General features: G+C 34.1%; 1 protein-coding gene across 1 annotated transcript in view; it reads left to right on the top strand.

The window, feature by feature from the left end:
• LOC5571223 (potassium channel subfamily T member 2) overlaps positions 1-19,854 on the top strand; it is a 716,145-nt gene that overhangs the window by 129,871 nt on the left and 566,420 nt on the right. The window contains exons 4-5 of the mRNA XM_021840115.1: positions 4,867-5,270; positions 5,346-5,508. Coding sequence (XP_021695807.1) covers positions 5,150-5,270; positions 5,346-5,508 — 284 coding nt within the window. The 5' untranslated portion in view covers positions 4,867-5,149. The remainder of the gene's footprint in view (positions 1-4,866; positions 5,271-5,345; positions 5,509-19,854) is intronic.

Below are 19,854 nucleotides of genomic sequence, written 5' to 3'. Positions count from 1 at the left end.
GAGTTCAGTTTTCAATATATTTTCCAATCCCCTTTCAGCTGCACTAATGAGAAAAAAAAAAGATTTATTCGGAAAAAATGAGAAAAACAGCAAGTCAAATTGTCCCATAATGAAAAGTTATCGCATATCAGTCCCACTACAGATTTCCGTAAAACATAAAAATGAACCGTGTTTTGATCATCTTTATATTTTTCACGGAAGGATATCGTAGTAAAAAGCAACTTGTAAAAGTTTCAAAACGATTTGAACATGTTCCAATCCTCTGGAATTTTTTGAATATTGTAAATTTTGCACCCTATCGGACGCGACGATATTTAGCATCGCCGGTGAAACTGTCGCCAAAATCGTCGCCAGCCAAGCAACCGCTGTGAATTTGACGTTTCACCAGTCCTACCCACGGTGTACTAAAATTAATTTGTTAATTTGTTAATTTTTATGCCGTGAGTCATACCAATACAAAGACAAATCACCTCCTTTGATTTATTTTCTGTCATATGACGTTTCACCAGTCTTGCCAACACAAAGGCAAAGCACCTCCTTTGATTGGTTTGCTGGCGACGATTTTTTCAATCTGTTCGAAAGTTGACGGTGCGTTTTGTTGTGAATGAAACAGACAATATTTGCATGGAAAACGAGTTTGGAAACTTCACAGCCCATTTTCTCAATGCCTACTTTTTACAGATGGGACTGACTTGCAGTTCACATAATTATGAAAAAAAAAAAACTTTTCCTTGAGTTGTATTCATATAATTTATCGTAATTTATAATTAAGTACTAAACATCATTGAAAGAGATTCTCATTTGCTAGTAATACAAATCACAATTTTTAGCTAAGCTTTCATGGCAGTTTCATAAAAAAGCTCTCTTGGAAAAAATAGTTTAATTGTATGTAATGGAAATAGTTTCTCGTTGTTTTTTAAGCATATTTTGATTTAGAAGAAGAGGAAGTGATCTGCTAAAAGAATAAAGCACCAAAGAGTTCCAGGATACTAATCAAAACAAAGGTTCTCCAAATTCTTAAGTGAAAGTTATTATTTTTCACGAAAAATTGATGTTTCTCATAATGACACTAGTGATTATTTAGTTCCATTATAAGTTACAATAACTTCACTGTAAAGCAACCAGATTACATTTTATAAAAAAATGTGTTGAAAACTTTAAAAGTTTCAATTGTAAGTACCGTTTTGTCTCAAATTCCAAACAGACTCATATTCCGAACATTCGGGTTTTGTATGGTGATGATGTTAAAATGTTTTGCTGAAATATATCATCAAATTACCAAGAAATCGCAGTCAATTACAATTCAATTTAATCATCTTCCAATCTATTTTAAACATCAGGAGTAGTGATGAATCTCTAGTTCAAGACCAGTAAAACTAGCTCAGATAAATTTATTAGCGAAATTATTCACTTGATTTTGACTTATACGTGCTGGTCGGAATTTGAATCAAGGTGTTCGGAATATGAGACAGGATGAACACAGTGTTCGGCATTTGCATCAAAATGTTGTTCCGTACTTTCACGTAAAAATAATACTAAACAAATTTAAATAAATATTTTCATCGGTACACTCAACAGCTAACAGTAAGACATGCATAATGTATGTATGTATGCTCACCAGGTGCTTTTGAAGTAACTGTTGGCCTTAAGTGTTCGGAATATGAGTCAAAACGGTATTTATGCAACGGTCGACAAATCAAGTAGACGACTAGTCAAAATATTACGTGTAACAGAAATTTTTCTTTTTATGAGTTGGAATATAAGAGCGATTCTTTTTGAATTCGAATGTCGGTTTACTTTTGTATTTTTTTGATTTGGATGAAATTTTGCACATGCTATCTTTATGCCCAAAAATGCCTTTTTGCATCATTGGCTCGCCATTTTGACTCTAGCCTTACTTTTGAGAAGGGCCTAAGAAAAAAATCCTTAATAATTTTCAAAAAATTATAACTTAGAAACGGTTTGTCCGATCTGTTTGGTGCCTTCCGCAAAGTTTTAGGTTATTGTTGGGACTATCTGGAAAAAAATATACACTGTAAAAAAAAATGTTGTAATTTTTTATATATGGAAAATAAAGCTTAAAATCAATTTTCTCAAAAATCGTATTGTTGATTTTTTTATTTTTTTATATGTTAAAGTAGACAAAAAATGAAGTCTTTTGCACAGTGGGTCAAGATGGAGAAATCATGGACAAAAAAGTTATGATTTTTTGAAAATAGGTGAATTTTTGAAAATGGTCATAGTAAACTTTTTAAATATTTTTCAACTCGATTTTATTAAAGTACGCAAAATTTACAACAAAAAAGGTATACGGAAAAATCAGGCTAACTTTTACCGTTTTAAAGATACAGCGATTTTAATACAAATTTATGATATAATTTTCAATTTTCGGTCATTATAATATAACTTAGAAAAGGTTTGTCCGATCAGTTTGGAGTCTTCCGCAAAAATTTAGGTTATTGTTGGGACTATCTGGAAAAAAAATATACACTGTAAAAAAAAATGTTGTAATTTTTTATGTATCGAAAATAAAGCTTAAAAATCAATTTTCTCAAAAATCGTATTTTTGATTTTTTTTTTATGTTTTTATATGTCAAAGTAGACAAAAAATGAAGTCTTTTGCACAGTGGGTCAAGATGGAGAAATCATGGACAAAAAAGTTATGATTTTTTAAAAGAGGTGAATTTGTTGAAAATGGTCATAATAAACTTTTCAAATGTTTCGGTAGCAATTAGCAAAATTTTCTCATATACCTTTTTTGTTGAAAATTTTGCGTACTTTCATAAAATTGGGTCAAAAAGCATTCAAAAAGTTTATTTAGACCATATTGAAAAATCAACCTTTTTTAAAAAAATCATAACTTTTTTGTCCATGATTTCTCCATCTTGACCCACTGTGCAAAAGACTTCATTTTTTGTCTACTTTAACATATAAAAAAAAAATCAACAATACCATTTTTGAGAAAATTGATTTTTAAGCTTTATTGTCGATATATAAAAAATTACAACATTTTTTTTTAGAGTTTATATTTTCTTCCAGATAGTCCCAACAAAAACCTAAAACTTTGCGGAAGGCACCAAACTGATCGGACAAACCGTTTCTAAGTTATAATTTTTTGAAAATTATTAAGGATTTTTTTCTTACGCCCTTCTCAAAAGTAAGGCTAGAATCAAAATGGCGAGCCGATGATGCAAAAAGGCATTTTTGGGCATAAAGAAAGCATGTGCAAAATTTCATCCAAATCAAAAAATATAAAAATGAAATTTGGGAAAAAAATCATTTTCTGTGGAACCGCTCATAAGCTTCACTGTATGACTTACAATACGGCTTGAATTGAACAAAACCGGACCACGTGGTATATTGACAATACTGAATCATATTTTAAAGTAAGTATATGTTAAAATTATAATTATAAATCAGGGATAACTTTCATGTGTAGACTTTAGTCTAAACGAACCGTAACGTCGCGGTGTAGATAATCAGTTGGGAGAATGTGATCATTTCTGTACCCACAAGTATGGATCAATGCACGAGTTCATTATTTGACGTTTGAGCGGTGTCGTGTTATTTAAATATGTGGTCATGGTAACCAGTGAATTTGGCATCGCTCAAACGTCAAATTGATGAACTCGTGCATTGGTCCATAGTCTGTCAAAGAAGGTATGATTCGATTTTTATGATCTAAATTTCTGCAATGCCGCATTGTCTGATAGCGGCTCTTGATTTTACTATATTTGGTTCGACATTGAAAATATTTGTACAATGAAAAAGAAAACAGATTTTTAGGAAATGTTTGATGAACTGTTGAAGGTTTTATTTCCAAACATTTGACTTTTTCCAAGGCCATATAAAGACATTTTTTAAATAAATTGTTTTATTAATTTCAGATTTGCTTTCTGAGCTCAGTTTCAGTCTCTGTTCTTTTCGTAAACAGGTTGCCAATTTTAAAGAAAATTGCCTACACTGAGACGTTTAATGTGGTATATTCTTCGATTTGCAAAAATTAATTCAAAAATCATAACATACAGTAATCATAAAGAACGCGTAACAATTTCAATGACAATCTGCTTGACTTTAATATATTTTATGGAGCTTAATTCACAAACTTTGGGTACATTTGTGTTATGGTGCATTTGAAAACTATGTACTTGATCAATTTGATACATTAGGTCAGAACATTCGTTCTTATACAGCTACCACTAAACCACAGTATTGAACAACACATTTGCAACTTTTTAAAATTTCTGTATAAATCTATGAACATTTGTAGGTTAGATCTCAGTAAGTTATGAACTGATTTGAATGATTTTTTTTACAGTTCGTCAGATTTAACTGGAATTTCGAAATATATTTTCGAGTTGATTTTTTTTTTCAATCACGAGTTCAAGACAAATAACGTTTTGACCAATGTAAAATTTTTGACAAACAAATGTAAAGAAATTATCAAAAAAAATTAAAGGCCACAAACATTGTCATGAACAAACTTGTTATGTCGTCTAAATCTAAAACTTGCTCAAGATAGCAGGAAGCTATACTATAAGCTAATTTTTCAATTCTTAAAGCAATATCAATCATTGAAATTTGTTGAAAAAATACTTTAGTTTAACCATTATTGCTCTTGAGCTAGTTTTGTAGGATGTCTTGTGAAAAATTCATTCAAATCGGCCATAAAAAAATCAGATCAAACCCTTTGAATTCGCCATTTTGTATTTAAAATCGACAAAGTTGCAAATGTTTGTATGGAGTAATCTCATTTATGTATTGAAAATCTTATGTAAATTATAATGATGATTAACTACTTTTATCACGGAGCAGCTTTCGATTTCCCATGGAGCATTTTCATTTTCTTATTGTTGCATTACCTAGGCTGCCAGAAAAAATTCGCAATGCATACTGCCGTGCAACATCTGATGCTCGATCGTCATCGTTCCTCGTCGGGCGTCGCATTGGTCAGTGGGGGCGGTAAAGAGACCCGCCAATGTTGGAGCCATGCAATCGAACGACAATCATTAGTGCTGCTTCGTCGGGTTCAGATTCGTCGTCAACGTCGTCTCGTGCTAATTGGTGTGATAGGTGGCTTATAGAAGGTGTTTGGCTCACACAGAAAAAAATCGGTGCTGTGAAGTGATTACTAATTACGGGGGCTAAAATGGAAGAAAGTGTGGAAAGTGTGGCGACCACCGGGCTGGAGGAGAAGGAAGCCGTGGTGAGGGTCGTGGGCAAGTGGAAGGGCAAAATGAGCAAATTTCGCATCAGCTACAGTGCTTTGGGTATGTCTGAGGAAACGTCCAATTGTTCGCCGAACGGAAGTTGGAAGGCAATGCGTAATGTTAATTTTCCCCCAGAAACGTACGACGGAACGACACCGAGTGCGGGAGGCAACTGTGGCAGCAGTTATGGAGGAGGTCCCAACGGAGGTTCCCGGAGGGGGTCCAAGTTCTTCCAGAGGCCCCGCTCGATGTCCGCCTGGAGCGATATCAGCCGCAGCAGCATGCGTTTGGATGAGAGGTAATTGTTTTTTATATCACTAGAAAAAATTGGATGTTACACTTAAACGTTCTACGAAGTCCTATTTTTATTACCATAACCATTTTTTACGGAAGTTCGTAAATTGAGATAGAACGATTCAATGGAAAACTGAGTATCGGAATGATAATTTCGTGCAAATTATGCGATTTGTTTTGAGCTCTTGCTTTGTATTTACACTTCATATATTATGGTAATACATATTCATAGACATACCTGCCATAAACTCCAGGAAACTGAGGAATATAATTTTCAGATCCAAAAGCATAATATACGCTTTTGACAATCTTTACATATGAAAAATTGAGAATAATGAGTTGATCAGAGTATTAGAGTAGCTTTAGGTATTACTGGTCGGACACGATTAACCGGTGACTCGTTTATCCGGAATTTTAGACTCGATTAATCGGAGAATATATTTTGATAATCTTTTCCAGTTTTTATGCATACATTTTGAGATAATTTAGTACTGCAATATACAATGTGAATGGTTTAGCAGTTTTAGACGTACACTTCAGTGCAAAAAATTGGGTTAACCCCCTTAAAAAATATACAAAAGTGTTCTGTCCACATCTCTGCGATTATATATCCAATCGAAACTCTGTATGGTGTATTTGACCGGAAATGAGTTATTATTGCTTCGTTTGTATTCCTTCAAAAACATTGTTTGAATTTTGTACACCAGATTTTTCTTTAAGTTGTGACATTTAAAAAAACACACTGAAAAATCATATCTAATTTCCTCAGCATTGGATCATCCAAAATTTTAGATCAAAGTGTCATTAGGGTTTATTCACAAATTTCATAACGCTAAAAATGGCCATTTTCGATACCCACCCACCCCCTCGTAACACATTTTGTATGAATATTTTATAAATTTTATATGAGCCGTAACATCACGAGGACACCCACCCACCCCCTTTAGCGTTATGAAATTTGTGAATGGGCCCTTAGAATCGTAATCTTATATTCTTTGAAGACCACTCAATGAACAGACAGTCAATGAAACAGTCATTCAAGTCATCGTGCAAAAGTTTGGGTTCACCTGAACTTACTTAAAACACGAACATTTTGTGAAAGCTCAAACCAACCATGTATGCGCCACTATTGGCGTTCGAAAAATCTATAAACTATTCAAATTGGTTGAAAAATTGCCGAGATATTGACAAAATGGTTTACGTGTGGCTCAGATGAACCCAAACTTTTGCACTATGATTTGAATGACTGTTCCTGTTCGTGCATACCACGAAGCTAAGCTATACGCCACCTATATGTGAGCAACACCACCACATCAAGTCGGCACACCCCTGTTCATCGAGTGACATAAACGCCCAAAACGTAGGTGAAGCTCATCATGGCGAACAACCTTCTTCCGGGACACCTAATATAAAAGGGGAATAGCAAAGCGACATCGGTCTCTTTCTCGCCGTGAAGCACCATCTCGACGCCATCACCGCAAGTGGATCAGAACGCCATACAAGAAGCAAAGTTTTGTGCAATCTTAAACAAAAATGTGAAATTGAACTTGATGAATTTGAAACTATTAGTGAAGTAATCATAAGCGTAATAAATTAGTTATTAGCATTTGGACAGTAAATAAAATAGTGTTTAGCAAACCAAAAAGTGTGATCCTGAATTAAATCAGCTATTCTAAATCAAGAAACTACTGTGGCAATACTTTCTGGGAAGATCCGTTTCCGTTACTGCTCGCTGTGCTCTCGACAGTTCCATTGAAAAGTATTCAATTTTCAGATTTTTCCGCCAAAATTTCATTAGTGCTCTTCAAAGAATATAAGATTACGATTCTAATGACTCTTTGATTGAAATTTGTAGTCGATCTAATGCTGAGGAATTAGCGAAGTTCTACCAGTGTGTTTAAAAAAAAATTCGCAGCTTTAAGAAAAATTTAGCTTAGCTTAGCTTAGCTTAGACTGACTACACATATCAATGGTTGCTATTCCGTGATTGACCGAAGTCAGTGAAAATGCACAAAGAATCAACTAGAAGTTCGGCTGGGATTGGCCATTATCTTCTTCAGTGTGCATAATTCAGTACCTCTATTTATACAGGGTCAATAACGGCGCCGGCCACGTCCTTGCAGTCAGGTGGGATTGGGGGAAGGAATGTTAGTGTGTAACCTTTGCTTTTTGGAGACCGTGTTTGCCTCTGCATCTCCACAAAGGTTACTGGGAGGGATGTTTGTTAATGGGGAGGATCGTTGGGTCATAGGATTCACTTTGATAAGCGATTAGACCATGATAAACAATGATTTGTGAGATATATACATGCTTATACGTAAATATAATATTTTCTTTTGATATGAACAATTTCTATGTAGAGGAAAATTATGCCGACACTTGAGGTGACGAACCATTCAAAGTTTGTTGAACAAATACCTAAATGTAACATTCCTACAGCTGTCAGGACGAAAGCATGTGTTATTATATTTTACTCATTTGAAAAGAAACAAAAAACTCGATTGGTTGGGACATCATAGAACACTCTTATTCTTATGCCGACACTTACAGTGGCGAACCATCCAAAGTTTGTTGAATAAAGTGAACCTTTCGCAAGTCTACACTTGTAGTGTCGAACCATTCAATGTTTTTTTAATTACAAAAATAAAGGTATATAAGAGGTGTTCTGAAAGAAAATGTTAAACATAAATAAATCATAAATCAGAGTTTGTGTCGACACTCACATTGACGAACCATCCATAGTTTGTTGAAAAATCATACAGTGATCCCTCCATGAGTCGATGTTCCATGACTCGATATCGACTCATGGAACCATACTGGAAACAAAATTTCATGGTTACTATGATGGTCCCTTCAAACAGCTTTCCAAAGGATTGCTGTTCCATGACTCGATATTTCCATGAGTCGATGGTCCCTTCAATATCGACTCATGGAGGTTTCACTGTATTTACATCCCACCATTGTAACGATTGAATGTGCAGTCATACATATTTTATAGAATAGAAATAGTAACATGAAACGAGCTCACCAATTGATCCGTTATCCTTGACGGAGCAGCCACAATCCACTTTCGGCTTCACTCGTTTGATCGGCTATAAAAAAGCACTCAGGAAAAAAAAAAAAATAAGCGCGCGACCCAAAAAGAATATATATAAAAAAAAAAAAAACTGTTCGGGCTTTCTTGACGCACTGCCCAGGAGCAAGCGTCAAGGTCGAAGGATCAAACAGAACTAACCGATCGCGGCACTTTTTCAGTTACTCCAACCGAACTCACCGATCACGCCACTTTTTCACTTACTAGACCGACGCGCGACATGTTTGATCCTGCCCTCGTCGCTCGCCCCGGCAAAAGCCCGCAGCTTTAAGAAAAATTTAGCATGGAAAATTAAAAAAAAATGTTTTTGGAAAAATAGATACGTATGAATAACTCATTGCCTTTTGAATGTGCTATAGAGAGTTTCAATTGGATGAGTTATCACAGAGATATGGGCAAAACACTTTTGTATGTTTTTAAGGGGATGAACCCAAACTTTTGCACGGGAGTGTAGTTAATAAAGGTTTGAAAAAGCGGTATTTTGTGAATGCTGGCCAAAATTTTTTTTTTTCTTCTCAAGACCCCTAACGTTCAAAGAAATAATTTCTGGCTACGTCACTGCATCATATAAAGAAAATAACAAGATAATACTTAAGTTCTTTCATCGTAGATTATTATTTTTAAAACAGTTGTATGAGCTTAAAATTTCCTCGTTCATTTTCTCCATGCCTATTTTTTACCGATGAGACTGACTTGCAATTCACGACAGTATGTTGTTACTTCCGTAATATTAACAGAATTTCTTTTGCATCAAACAAATGTTTGAACTGCTGTCAGATCTTAGTCAAACAGTGTATTAAATACTTAATTGAAGTAGAGAAAGATTATTGATGTGTATGTAAAGTAATTAAAGTAATCCAAGCATAATATTTCTACCTTTAATAATTTATAAAATCGCAAAATTTCTTGTTTTTCAATATTTTTGCACAATTTTTACAAAATCCATTAGCACAATTTAAGGAAAGCAAAGTTTTTTAATAAGTTTTTTTGTACATATATTTCATTCACTGTAAAATATATCCCTAATAACAAAATAAAAATCGTATTTGTATGTATGTAGGTATGTAGGTAGCCACCAATCCTTGCTTGAGTCTTGCTCTGCATGCGGCTCCACTCAACAGTAAGGTCAAATTTTATTACCAATCTGCATTCAACATATCGCTGTATGAAGGGCCAAAAGGGGGGTGGCGGACCCGTAAGTAGAAACACTTACGCGAAACCCGCGGGAAATAGAGAATCTCCTTCCAGCCATATGATCCAACAGATTGAGTATTAGAATTTGCAATACTTGTCGAGCTTTCCACGGAAAGGTTTGTTTGAAGAAGGGCGCGTCAAATCTTTTACAACTGTTGGAGAGAAAAGTACTAGACGCGAACGTCTAACACTTTTCCTCCTGACTCCGATTGGCACTCCACTTCATTGTCCAGTTGTAAATTCAATGATGCCCTGATGCTCCCTCCCTCCCCAAAACATGATAAACTCAATTATAGTGATATGTTATATAGTAGATAAGATTATAATATATATAATAATATGATAATAAAATATGAAAATAAAATGGTAGTAACAATAAAATATGACGCAGTAAAACAGCATCTGAATGCATGCAGTATTATATCGGCCGACATATATTTTTCTGTTGAATATTTGTCCTACTGATGATATTAGGCTGTTCGAGGGAAGAATGATAAAAATAACCAAAACCTACTACATCGTCCATCTGTGACTTCTCTGATGCCCTAATGCACCCTCTCAATACCCAGCATATAATAAATGAAATAATTATAATAAAATATCTATATAAATAAAAATGGAGTGGTGTTTGTATGTCACGAAATAACTTGAGAACAGGACATCCGATTTGCACAATTCTTTCACTGTTGTCTTCTTGAAGGGCTCCGACGTGTTCGTGTGATGAAAACGTTTAGGAAAGTTATCGGAAAATTTGCTAAAACGGGGGAGTACTAATATATCATTTTGTATAGGAGATACCATGACATTTTTCAACAGCCTACTTGATGATTTGATGTCAAGACGAAGTTTGCCGGGACCACTAGTATATAATAGAATATATAGTTGTACATGATATGAATACAGATGTTTAAAAAATTCCATTCTTTTATTGTGATGAATTGAACCTCGTTAGGTAGTCTCCAAAATAAGGACGTATTACAATTTCCGGAATAGAACGACATGCTGAAATATTAATAGCAGTGATTATGTTAGTATCTCCGATGACTCCATGATGCTTCTGAAAATTATGCCAATATTGACTGCGATTGGCACTCCACTTCATTGTAAAACTGCAACTTCATTGATACCCTGATGCTCCCTCCCTTTCCCGTATATGTTATATCCGTAACAGTGAAATGTTGTATATGCTATAAAATATAATAATATTCAAAAAGCTGCACAGCAAAAACGGTTCGTTAGATTGTTAGACAACTAAAGAAACAAAGTTAGACAACTAAATAAAGATTCCAAAAAAAATACACACAGTAAAAAAAAATTTTTTTTTGCATTAAAAAACAATTTTTGACACAAAAACTCAAATATTTCAAAACCTTATCGGAATACCAACGTAATTTTTTGAGGGAAAACGGTCCATTATATTAGCTATCTACCATAAAAATTTGGTGATGGTAAGCCAATAAACAAAAAAGTTATGACATTTCAAACATGTCACAATTTTCACATTTAGTAGAAAAAAAAAAAAAAAAATTCGGTGTAAATTATTACGGGAACCGCAGTTTGTTGCTGATTTTATTGTTAAGGGCCTTGCGTGAATTAAACAAGTCGTTTTCATGTATTCATTAGTATTATGTATATTATATGTATAAATATTATGTATATGTATAAATATTATATGTATATGTATGTATGTATAAATTAAAATGAATTAACAGATTACAAGAAAATAATTTTTTTTTTACCAGGATATTTTTTTTAGAGTATGATCGATGAGTTACTAAATGTTATATATAAACTTTAAAAGTTTTGGATTTGGGTATGCGTTATGAGATCATGAAAACATTTTATTAATACTTATTTATTTATTTATTGTTATTCAATTTTTTTACAATATCGAACACTTTTGCATCATTATCAGTACAGTTCGAGTAAAGTTTTGCTTTAATTTTATTTTCTGACAATGGAATGAAACAGTGAAAGTTTTGGGTTCCTTGGATCGTTTTCGCGTTATTATATTGCTCGCTGAGCTCTGATGCCGTTAATTCGTACTCTTCAGTAGTAGTAAAACAAAATGATAATTTTGTTAAATCTTCTTCTTTTCTGCGATGCGCCCAATCAAATACAGTACTGACCCGATTTTGTCAGCCCCCGATTTTGTCTGCCCCCGATTTTGTGTACCCCCGATTTTGTCAGCTTTTTGACCCAATTTTGTCAGCCTATTTTAAATTTATCAAAAAATTGTAATCGTCGTGTTTTACCACGTTTACATTAAAGTTAATGATGATGTTTGATGTCATGCACGCATGGGCGTAGCCAGAGGAGGCAATGGCAATGCCTTTTATTAAAAGTGAATAAAATTGATATTATGAATATAATGGAGGGGGAGCCCCTGATAAAAAACTGGCTAAGCCCATGTCCATTGCCCTCTTAAAAGTCCATGTAACCATGTAACACGTCAAAATTTGAAAAACAGGAACAAAATAATATGACCCGATTTTGTCAGGTTCCCCATTTTGTCAGCCTAAAATTCATCGAGGGGCTGATAAAATCGGGTCCTTACTGTAGTTCTTTTGCAGTTTTAATTGGATGCTCACGTTCTTTGGCTAAACTTGCTCTTGTGGCCATGCGCTTTATGGTTCCTCCAATAGCATCACAAGGACCTTTGCCATGTGACGTAGCAAAGAAATGCCATTCTGCATCAATTCCGTACTTTGATTTAAATTGACATAGGCTCGAAAAATTCTTACGGTTTTTGTACTGCGATGCTGCTCCATCAGACATGAAATATATCTTTCCGATTTCTTTATCCTTATCAACGCGTAAAAAGTTAATCATTTTGGCAATGAACAAATTTACAGATACTGAGTCGTGTCTTAAATCTTCGGAAATTACAATAAAACTAAAATGTTCAATTTGCGTACTTCCATTGAAATAAATAACGAATGGATGAATTGTAGCTTGTTGTACGTTCCAGTGATGGGACTGCACTTCATCTTGCAATACAAAGCTATAGTTTTCAGAAAAATCGCAAATGACTAAAAATTCACCATCTTGTAATGTATTTTTCGTATTTTTTAAAAAGCGGGATTGCTCTGTTTTAATAAAGTCGTGAGGAATTAAACTTTCTAATTTCAAGCAAAAAAATGACACAAACTCATCTACAGGTTTTACAATAGTTTCTAGGTCACACCTATCCGTGGTCACCCATTGCTCAAATGATAACTGATCAATATAATTTTCTTCAAACTCAGCGAATAAAGTATTTTCCAATGATGAAGAATCTGGACAATCCGAACAAGATCGTAGATAGCAATTTGATGTTGTATTTTCACACAAAAGACTACCAGTTAACATTTTAATATCCTTTGATAAATTTTCTTTTTCTGCAAACGGCCTGCAACAGTTGAGAAAGCGACTACTTATGTTGCTCGTTAGATTTTAATAAACAAAATCACTTTTAAGTTTTACTGACTAGTTTGGTGTCGTTTGCTTGACTGAAGAAAAATTTTACAATTAAATCTTTTATAACCATAGTGGTAGTATATTTTTAGCTTTTTCGTGAGTATGTTCATGGTGTGTACCTATCATGTTTTTGATGTTGTTGAAGTTACTCGCTTTCTCCCAAATATGATTAACAAAGTCTATTCTCTACCAAGGCGGGTCTATACCCAGGTGTAATCAGATTTTAACTTTGTGGAGAAAACCAACGCCGAGAAAACCGACCTGCTTTACGTATACTAGATCACCTGGGTATAGACCCGCCTTGTTCTCTACGAGGTAAACTTTTTGCAGGTAAACTAGTCGTATACCTGTATAGAAAACTTTTTTTGTAGCTTTTGTCTTCAATATTAGATTTCTTATAGGTTTCTTTTATCAAAAGGTTTCAACACTATTGAGAGAATTTTTCTTCAGTTACGTACAATAAAAAATATGACACTATCCAGACTTTAGATCACAACACTGGATCGCGTCTAACTTTCTAATAGATGCTATAATAGTTATGAATAATTAAATAAAATATCATGAAAACAACTTGTTAACCTCATGTGATACCCTTAACAAAAAATTCAGCAACAAACTGCGGTCCTAAAAAAATTAACAATGAAAAAAAAGTGTCAAATTTGTGAAATATTTGAAATGTCTTAACTTTTTTGTTTATTGGCTTACCATCACCAAATTTTTATGGTAGACAGCTTATATAATGGATCGTTTTCCCTCAAAAAATTACGTTGGTATTCCGATAGGGTTTTGAGATATTTGAGTTTTTGTGACAAAAATGATGTTTTTTAATGCAAAAAAAATTTTTTTTTACTGTGTGTATTTTTTTTGGAATCTTTATATAGTTGTCTAACTTTGTTTCTTTAGTTGTCTAACAATCGAACGAACCTGTGCAGCTTTTTGAATATTTTTGAACCATTTTCACATACACCCTTTTGAAAAGTTAGTCGTGACTCAACTTGAAGATTTGATATCGGAAAATGACGATTTAGATGGAACAGAGAAACTGTGCAAAGTTTCAGATATTTTTGAAATGGTCGATCAAAATCGACTTGCATGCCTCCGTGGAATCCCTCTATAGTATTAAGATATGAAAACGATATATCTAACAAAATTCCATGATATACAGTAGAACACGACCCAATGAAATATAACAAAACATAAGTGTTGTATCGTCAATTGTCGTTGTGTAACGTTCTTTTTATCGCGCTGCCTTTAACTGCTGATTTATTCGTTACGACGCTAAAGAATTTCTATGTTTTGATATATGTTGTGAAGTTTCTGTGCGCTCATCTTCTGTACTGCATCATTTACTGATTTGGACGTTGGGAAGCTGGAAATCTTCAGAAAACCCGTGGGTATAATTGCTGGAGCCAAGGTGCACAACAATGGACGACAAGTGCAAGAAATGTTTCGCAGACATCGACACCATGGAGCATCTCTATACTGTGTGCGAAGGAAAATGTGCCGGGAAGTTTCATGCATCTTGCGTTGGTGTTAGTGAAGATCAGCTTTGTGCGCTATCCAAAAACATAATTTGGATATGCGACAGCTGCATGGTCGATTTTTGTAGAGCAAGAGATGATATGTCGGGATCGTGTAACACTCCTTCCCCCGCTGGAACCTCGATCAACGCTGAACTGGAAGAGATGAAATCGCAAATAGCAAGTTTGACCAGTGCGGTAGCCAAATTGAATCTTTCCATTGCGCCGTTTGAGTCTGCAAAACAACACTCAACTCCAATCACATCGCCGAAGCTAGTGAACAATGCAAGTGTGTGTATGAGCGACTGCACGACTGGACTCAATTCAAATGATTCTTTCTCGTTACTCCTAACAAACATCGATACACGCGTCACTGAGAATGATACTGTTTGTTTAGTGTCTGAATCTCTTTGCGTGCCTAGACCCGAATGCATGACGGTGACAAAATTGGTTCCTAGTTGGAAAAGATGCGAGGATTTAGATTTCATTTCCTTCAAAGTTGTTTTGCACGAAAAATGGAAGCAATCAGCTTTGAATGCAATCAGCTGGCCACGTGGATTGAAATTTCGGGAGTTCACTCGAAGAAGCAACTCGCCTTGGAAACCATCAGCGAGTATAAATGCAAGTGTATAGGCAATGTACCGAAAATATTTGCACTTTTGCAAAATAGTAAATTGTAGTTGTCTGTTAAGAGTCGTAAATTGTTTTGTAGAACTTCTGTTTTAGTATATTCGGTTTCTTTTTTTGTTTTTGGATGTAATTGAAGCCATTGATTGGAAACGTAAATTGAGATAGTTAAATTGTGAATAAAGTTATCTGCGTAATATGTGTTTGATTATGTATTGTAAAATGTGATATATTAATTTAAGCATATACAGTCTGTACAGTAAACTGAAGACGGTGAAATAAAAATAAAATAATAATATATTTATATATTGACACAGCCCACGTACGATCTCAATCAAGAATGGATTTGCTCGGCTCAATCTGTCTGTGTTGCACTACGAGATTCTCTGTAAAGAATGTTTATGAGGTAAGAACACGATCAAATTTGAAGCCAGGTTTGTTGAGTGAAAATTACAATCTATATACTCTGGAGACAAAGCCTGTAAATGTTAAAAGTTATTTTTCTCGAAATATCTGGTTTGATTTGATATGAGGACTGTGGCAAACTTAATTAAAACCAAAAAAAAATATTTAACCAATTTATATGCACACTCCAAGCAATGATCAAGAATAAGTCAAACGTGTAAAAAAAAAAACTTTTTAAACCTGTGCTACATCAATCAAAAAGAGCTTAAACAATTTGATTTCGTCAATTTAATAGAACCAAACTAGGGATAAAAAACTGAGCAATTGACAGACCGTTAATCTCAAATTAATTCATTTAACATAAAGGGATATCAGTCTACTGTTCTACATTTTCGGTGCATTGACACGGATTGGACCAAGCATAATTATCAAAAAGCTGGTAAATATTTAGGAGAAAATATTTTGTTCTTTTATGGATGTTGGAAATTGAGAGATACCATTAACGTGACATCAAAAAATCATGTGGCGAACCTTATGGAACAGGTTGGTGTATCTTTTGGTCAAACATGAAATAATAAATTGAAGTTACGTTAACTAATGATACACTTATTCTGCAGCATGTTCTACAATGACGTTTAAATGAAGGCAATTGCGCAGTTCGGAAAATTTACAGGGCATTTATTTGTCAGAATTTATTTTGCCACAGTCTTAAACAAAGTATAATGACAGACAAACAGACGTAATATTCATCTATGGTCAATGCTAAAATCCGTGTGTTTGGTCGATAGGCCAACATATGCTGGTAGTATGTAAATGTCAAATACAAACATAAACGATGCGGGTAATGCGAGTGGTGAACTAACCATCTGCCATAATTTGAATCTACCGTTGAAAATGTGCCCGATAGACAATGAGAGTGTGGCGTTGTGGTTTGTGTGTGGTAGAATTGAACATAAATTATTAAAATATATTATAACGGATAATATAATACAATACATAACACTACACTGTATAGCATAATATAACACTGTATAACACAAAATAATGTAATAAAATATAATTAAAAACAAGCAGACGTAACATCTAGAACAATTGTCAATTCAAAACCTAGTCACGAATATACTACTGCCCAATGCTAAAACAGAAATGTTGTTTGAGCGTCGCAGGCTTGCTTCCGAATGATTCTGTGAATCAAAACTATTATTTCTCTGTTGCATTTGCTTATGAATCTCAAGTGTTTCTGCGAGGATAAATTTCAGAAAATTACTGAACAATAGAGATAAAAATAATAATAAAAAAAATCATTTAATTGAATTTCAAATACATAAAAAAAATCTGGAAACCATGTAAAACTGAAAGTGTAACAACGTATGGTAAAATTAGCTACAAGCATACTTGCATACTAAATATAAACAATTTAATATAAGACCATATGAATTAGAAAAAAAAAACACAAAATTATATTTAATATACGAGTCAATTATGCACTCCCTCTCAATACATGTTACATAATATGAATTGATCAATATAGTTAAACATAATAATCTAATGAATTGTTACTATTGATAAACAAACTTGAAAAAAAAACTACTTCAGCAACTAAATGGGCTTGAAAACAGCAGAATTTGCAATCTCAATCATCGTCGTGAAAACGTATAGACGACTGCTGAAATCACGATGTTTGGCCAAAAGAGGGACCAGATTGCTATAGTGTGAAAACATGAATTGTGAATAAAAAAAATGTGACCGCAGTGGATTACTTAATTAGCTCCTAATATATATTTGAACTGATTGTCAATAGATGGTCCATGTTTTGCTGAAATGATGTGAGATACTGAGCTACTTTATCTAAAATAAAAAAATCCGTAACGTACATGTAAATAACAATTGAAATTACATTTAGGTTTTCACCAGTGACTAAATAACGAAAGCAAAAGTGATAAAATCATCGAAAGTTTTGGTTCGTTTGTTCCAAAGTGATAAAGTTGCCAAGATGTACATAATAATACAATATATCAATGTATTGGAAACTGTGAACGTGTATAACCCGATGTGGTGTATTTATATATGAATATATGATGTGGTGTATTTATATATGTTATATATATCATTGTGTATAACCATCTCTACGTAGTCTTAAAGGTTTTTTTTTAATTTATGCATAGAATTATGCAGTTACTAATACAACTGCGCGATGTTACGGCCCATACAAAAATTTAATAATATTCATACAAAAAGCGTTACTAGGGGGTGGGTGGGTGTTTAAAATGGCCAATTTCAGCGTTATGAAATAAATGAATGAGCTCAAACGTCAAAATCCTATATTAAATCAAAACGGTGCAGCACCCTATACCGTACCAACACTCTTCAATTACAGGATCGGCGCTCGGCACCCCTACACTGAACCAAGAAATATCATAGAAAATATTAAAAACGTCACATACTCTTACGACAATTGAAATCCGATTCACATTATATGTGTCCATTGACATTCATGTAAGAAACACATAAATCTCATCATGATACTCCATAATATTCAACTATCAACACTATGAAACGTATATGAACAAAAGTCATGTATTCAATCCAATGAATGCTATGGGATTGGCAGATGTGAAAATTAAGTCATTGTACTATAGCGATATCTTCGTAATGGCGAATTTGAATCTCAAAGAATCATCGTGGAGGGTTTGGAAGAAAATTTTAGTCCAACGCGACGTGAATCACAGAATTATGTTTGGGATAATCAAAGAGTAAGTAAAAAACGTTATTTAAATATTTATAAACGAAAATAATAAATGTGAATTTATTCTTTTGGACTTGAATTTACAGAAAACATCAACTTTATTCCTAGCTGATGTCAACGGAACAAGGTCGGAAAGAACAAACCAACCAGAAGAATTCAGAGCTAATAGAATCGGTTATCCAATATAATCCAATGTAACATCGCTTATTCACACAAATGCCAATAATGTATCAAATAAACAGATTTTTCAAAATTATAATAACATTGTTCATCAATTCTACTGAAAAAATCTGAAAAAGAATCATCTCAAACTCATTTTAATGTTTAATAAGAATCACTAACAAAACCAATAATTTTCATCTGAAATTCACATAAAACTCATTGACAAAATCCAATGGTTCGTATGATGAATTTGCATCAAATGTATGTGATTTATCAGATGAATTTAATTAAAAAGAAATCGTACATGTTTATGTGATAAATTGATGAGCGTTATGTGAAAAGCTAGATGGAAAAAAACTATATGTGTTTTCAGATAAATCTGATATGATTCCTTGGTTCAGTGTACTATGAACATTTACACTTCAATACTGTTACATGTTCAACAAACGTGCGCGTAAGAGTGAAACAACTTTTTCGTGTTATGTGTATTAGTAATTACGGTACGGCAGAAAGCCGGGCCGACCGCGAAACAACACTATGAATCCGGGCACTGAATTCAGCATACTTCGATATACACACACTTGGGTTTATTCTACGAGTGGCGTGAGGTGACAATTGTCGGTGTCGTATAGCGAGGTGACAATTCTCGACTCGAGTGAAGTGACTCTCCATTTGATTTGCACGGCGAGTCACTCTACTCGAGTCGAGAATTGTCACCTCGCTATACGACACCGACAATTGTCACCTCACGCCACTCGTAGAATTAACCCAACTGCCCCTCTAAGCCTACTTGTCCCATGTTGTATGTAATCCATATGAAGTGCGGGACAAATATGTGTAGAACGGTAGCACAGTACATCACACTGAAAAGACGCACAAATTGATCGCTCTCACATTCACAATGATCTGCCTGTCAGTTTTGCAACCCCCATCCCAAATTTCAATAACCACAATGAATCAACCTGAAACGCTACGAAGGATGGAAAAATTACTTGCGCACATCGGTGTAGATTGGAACAAACTCACCGGATTTTTCTGCAATCTGATCAGCATGTCCATCAGTCATCGTTCCGTTCCTCTCATATGGACAAAGAAGTACATAATTCTAATGGTGCGTCGTTCACTCTTTCACACACCCACACG

Source organism: Aedes aegypti, chromosome 2 (genome assembly GCF_002204515.2).
Source record: "Aedes aegypti strain LVP_AGWG chromosome 2, AaegL5.0 Primary Assembly, whole genome shotgun sequence".
Lineage (NCBI taxonomy): Eukaryota > Metazoa > Arthropoda > Insecta > Diptera > Culicidae > Aedes > Aedes aegypti.
Note: the sequence above shows the minus strand (reverse complement) of the source record. Positions and strands in the feature narration are given on the sequence as shown.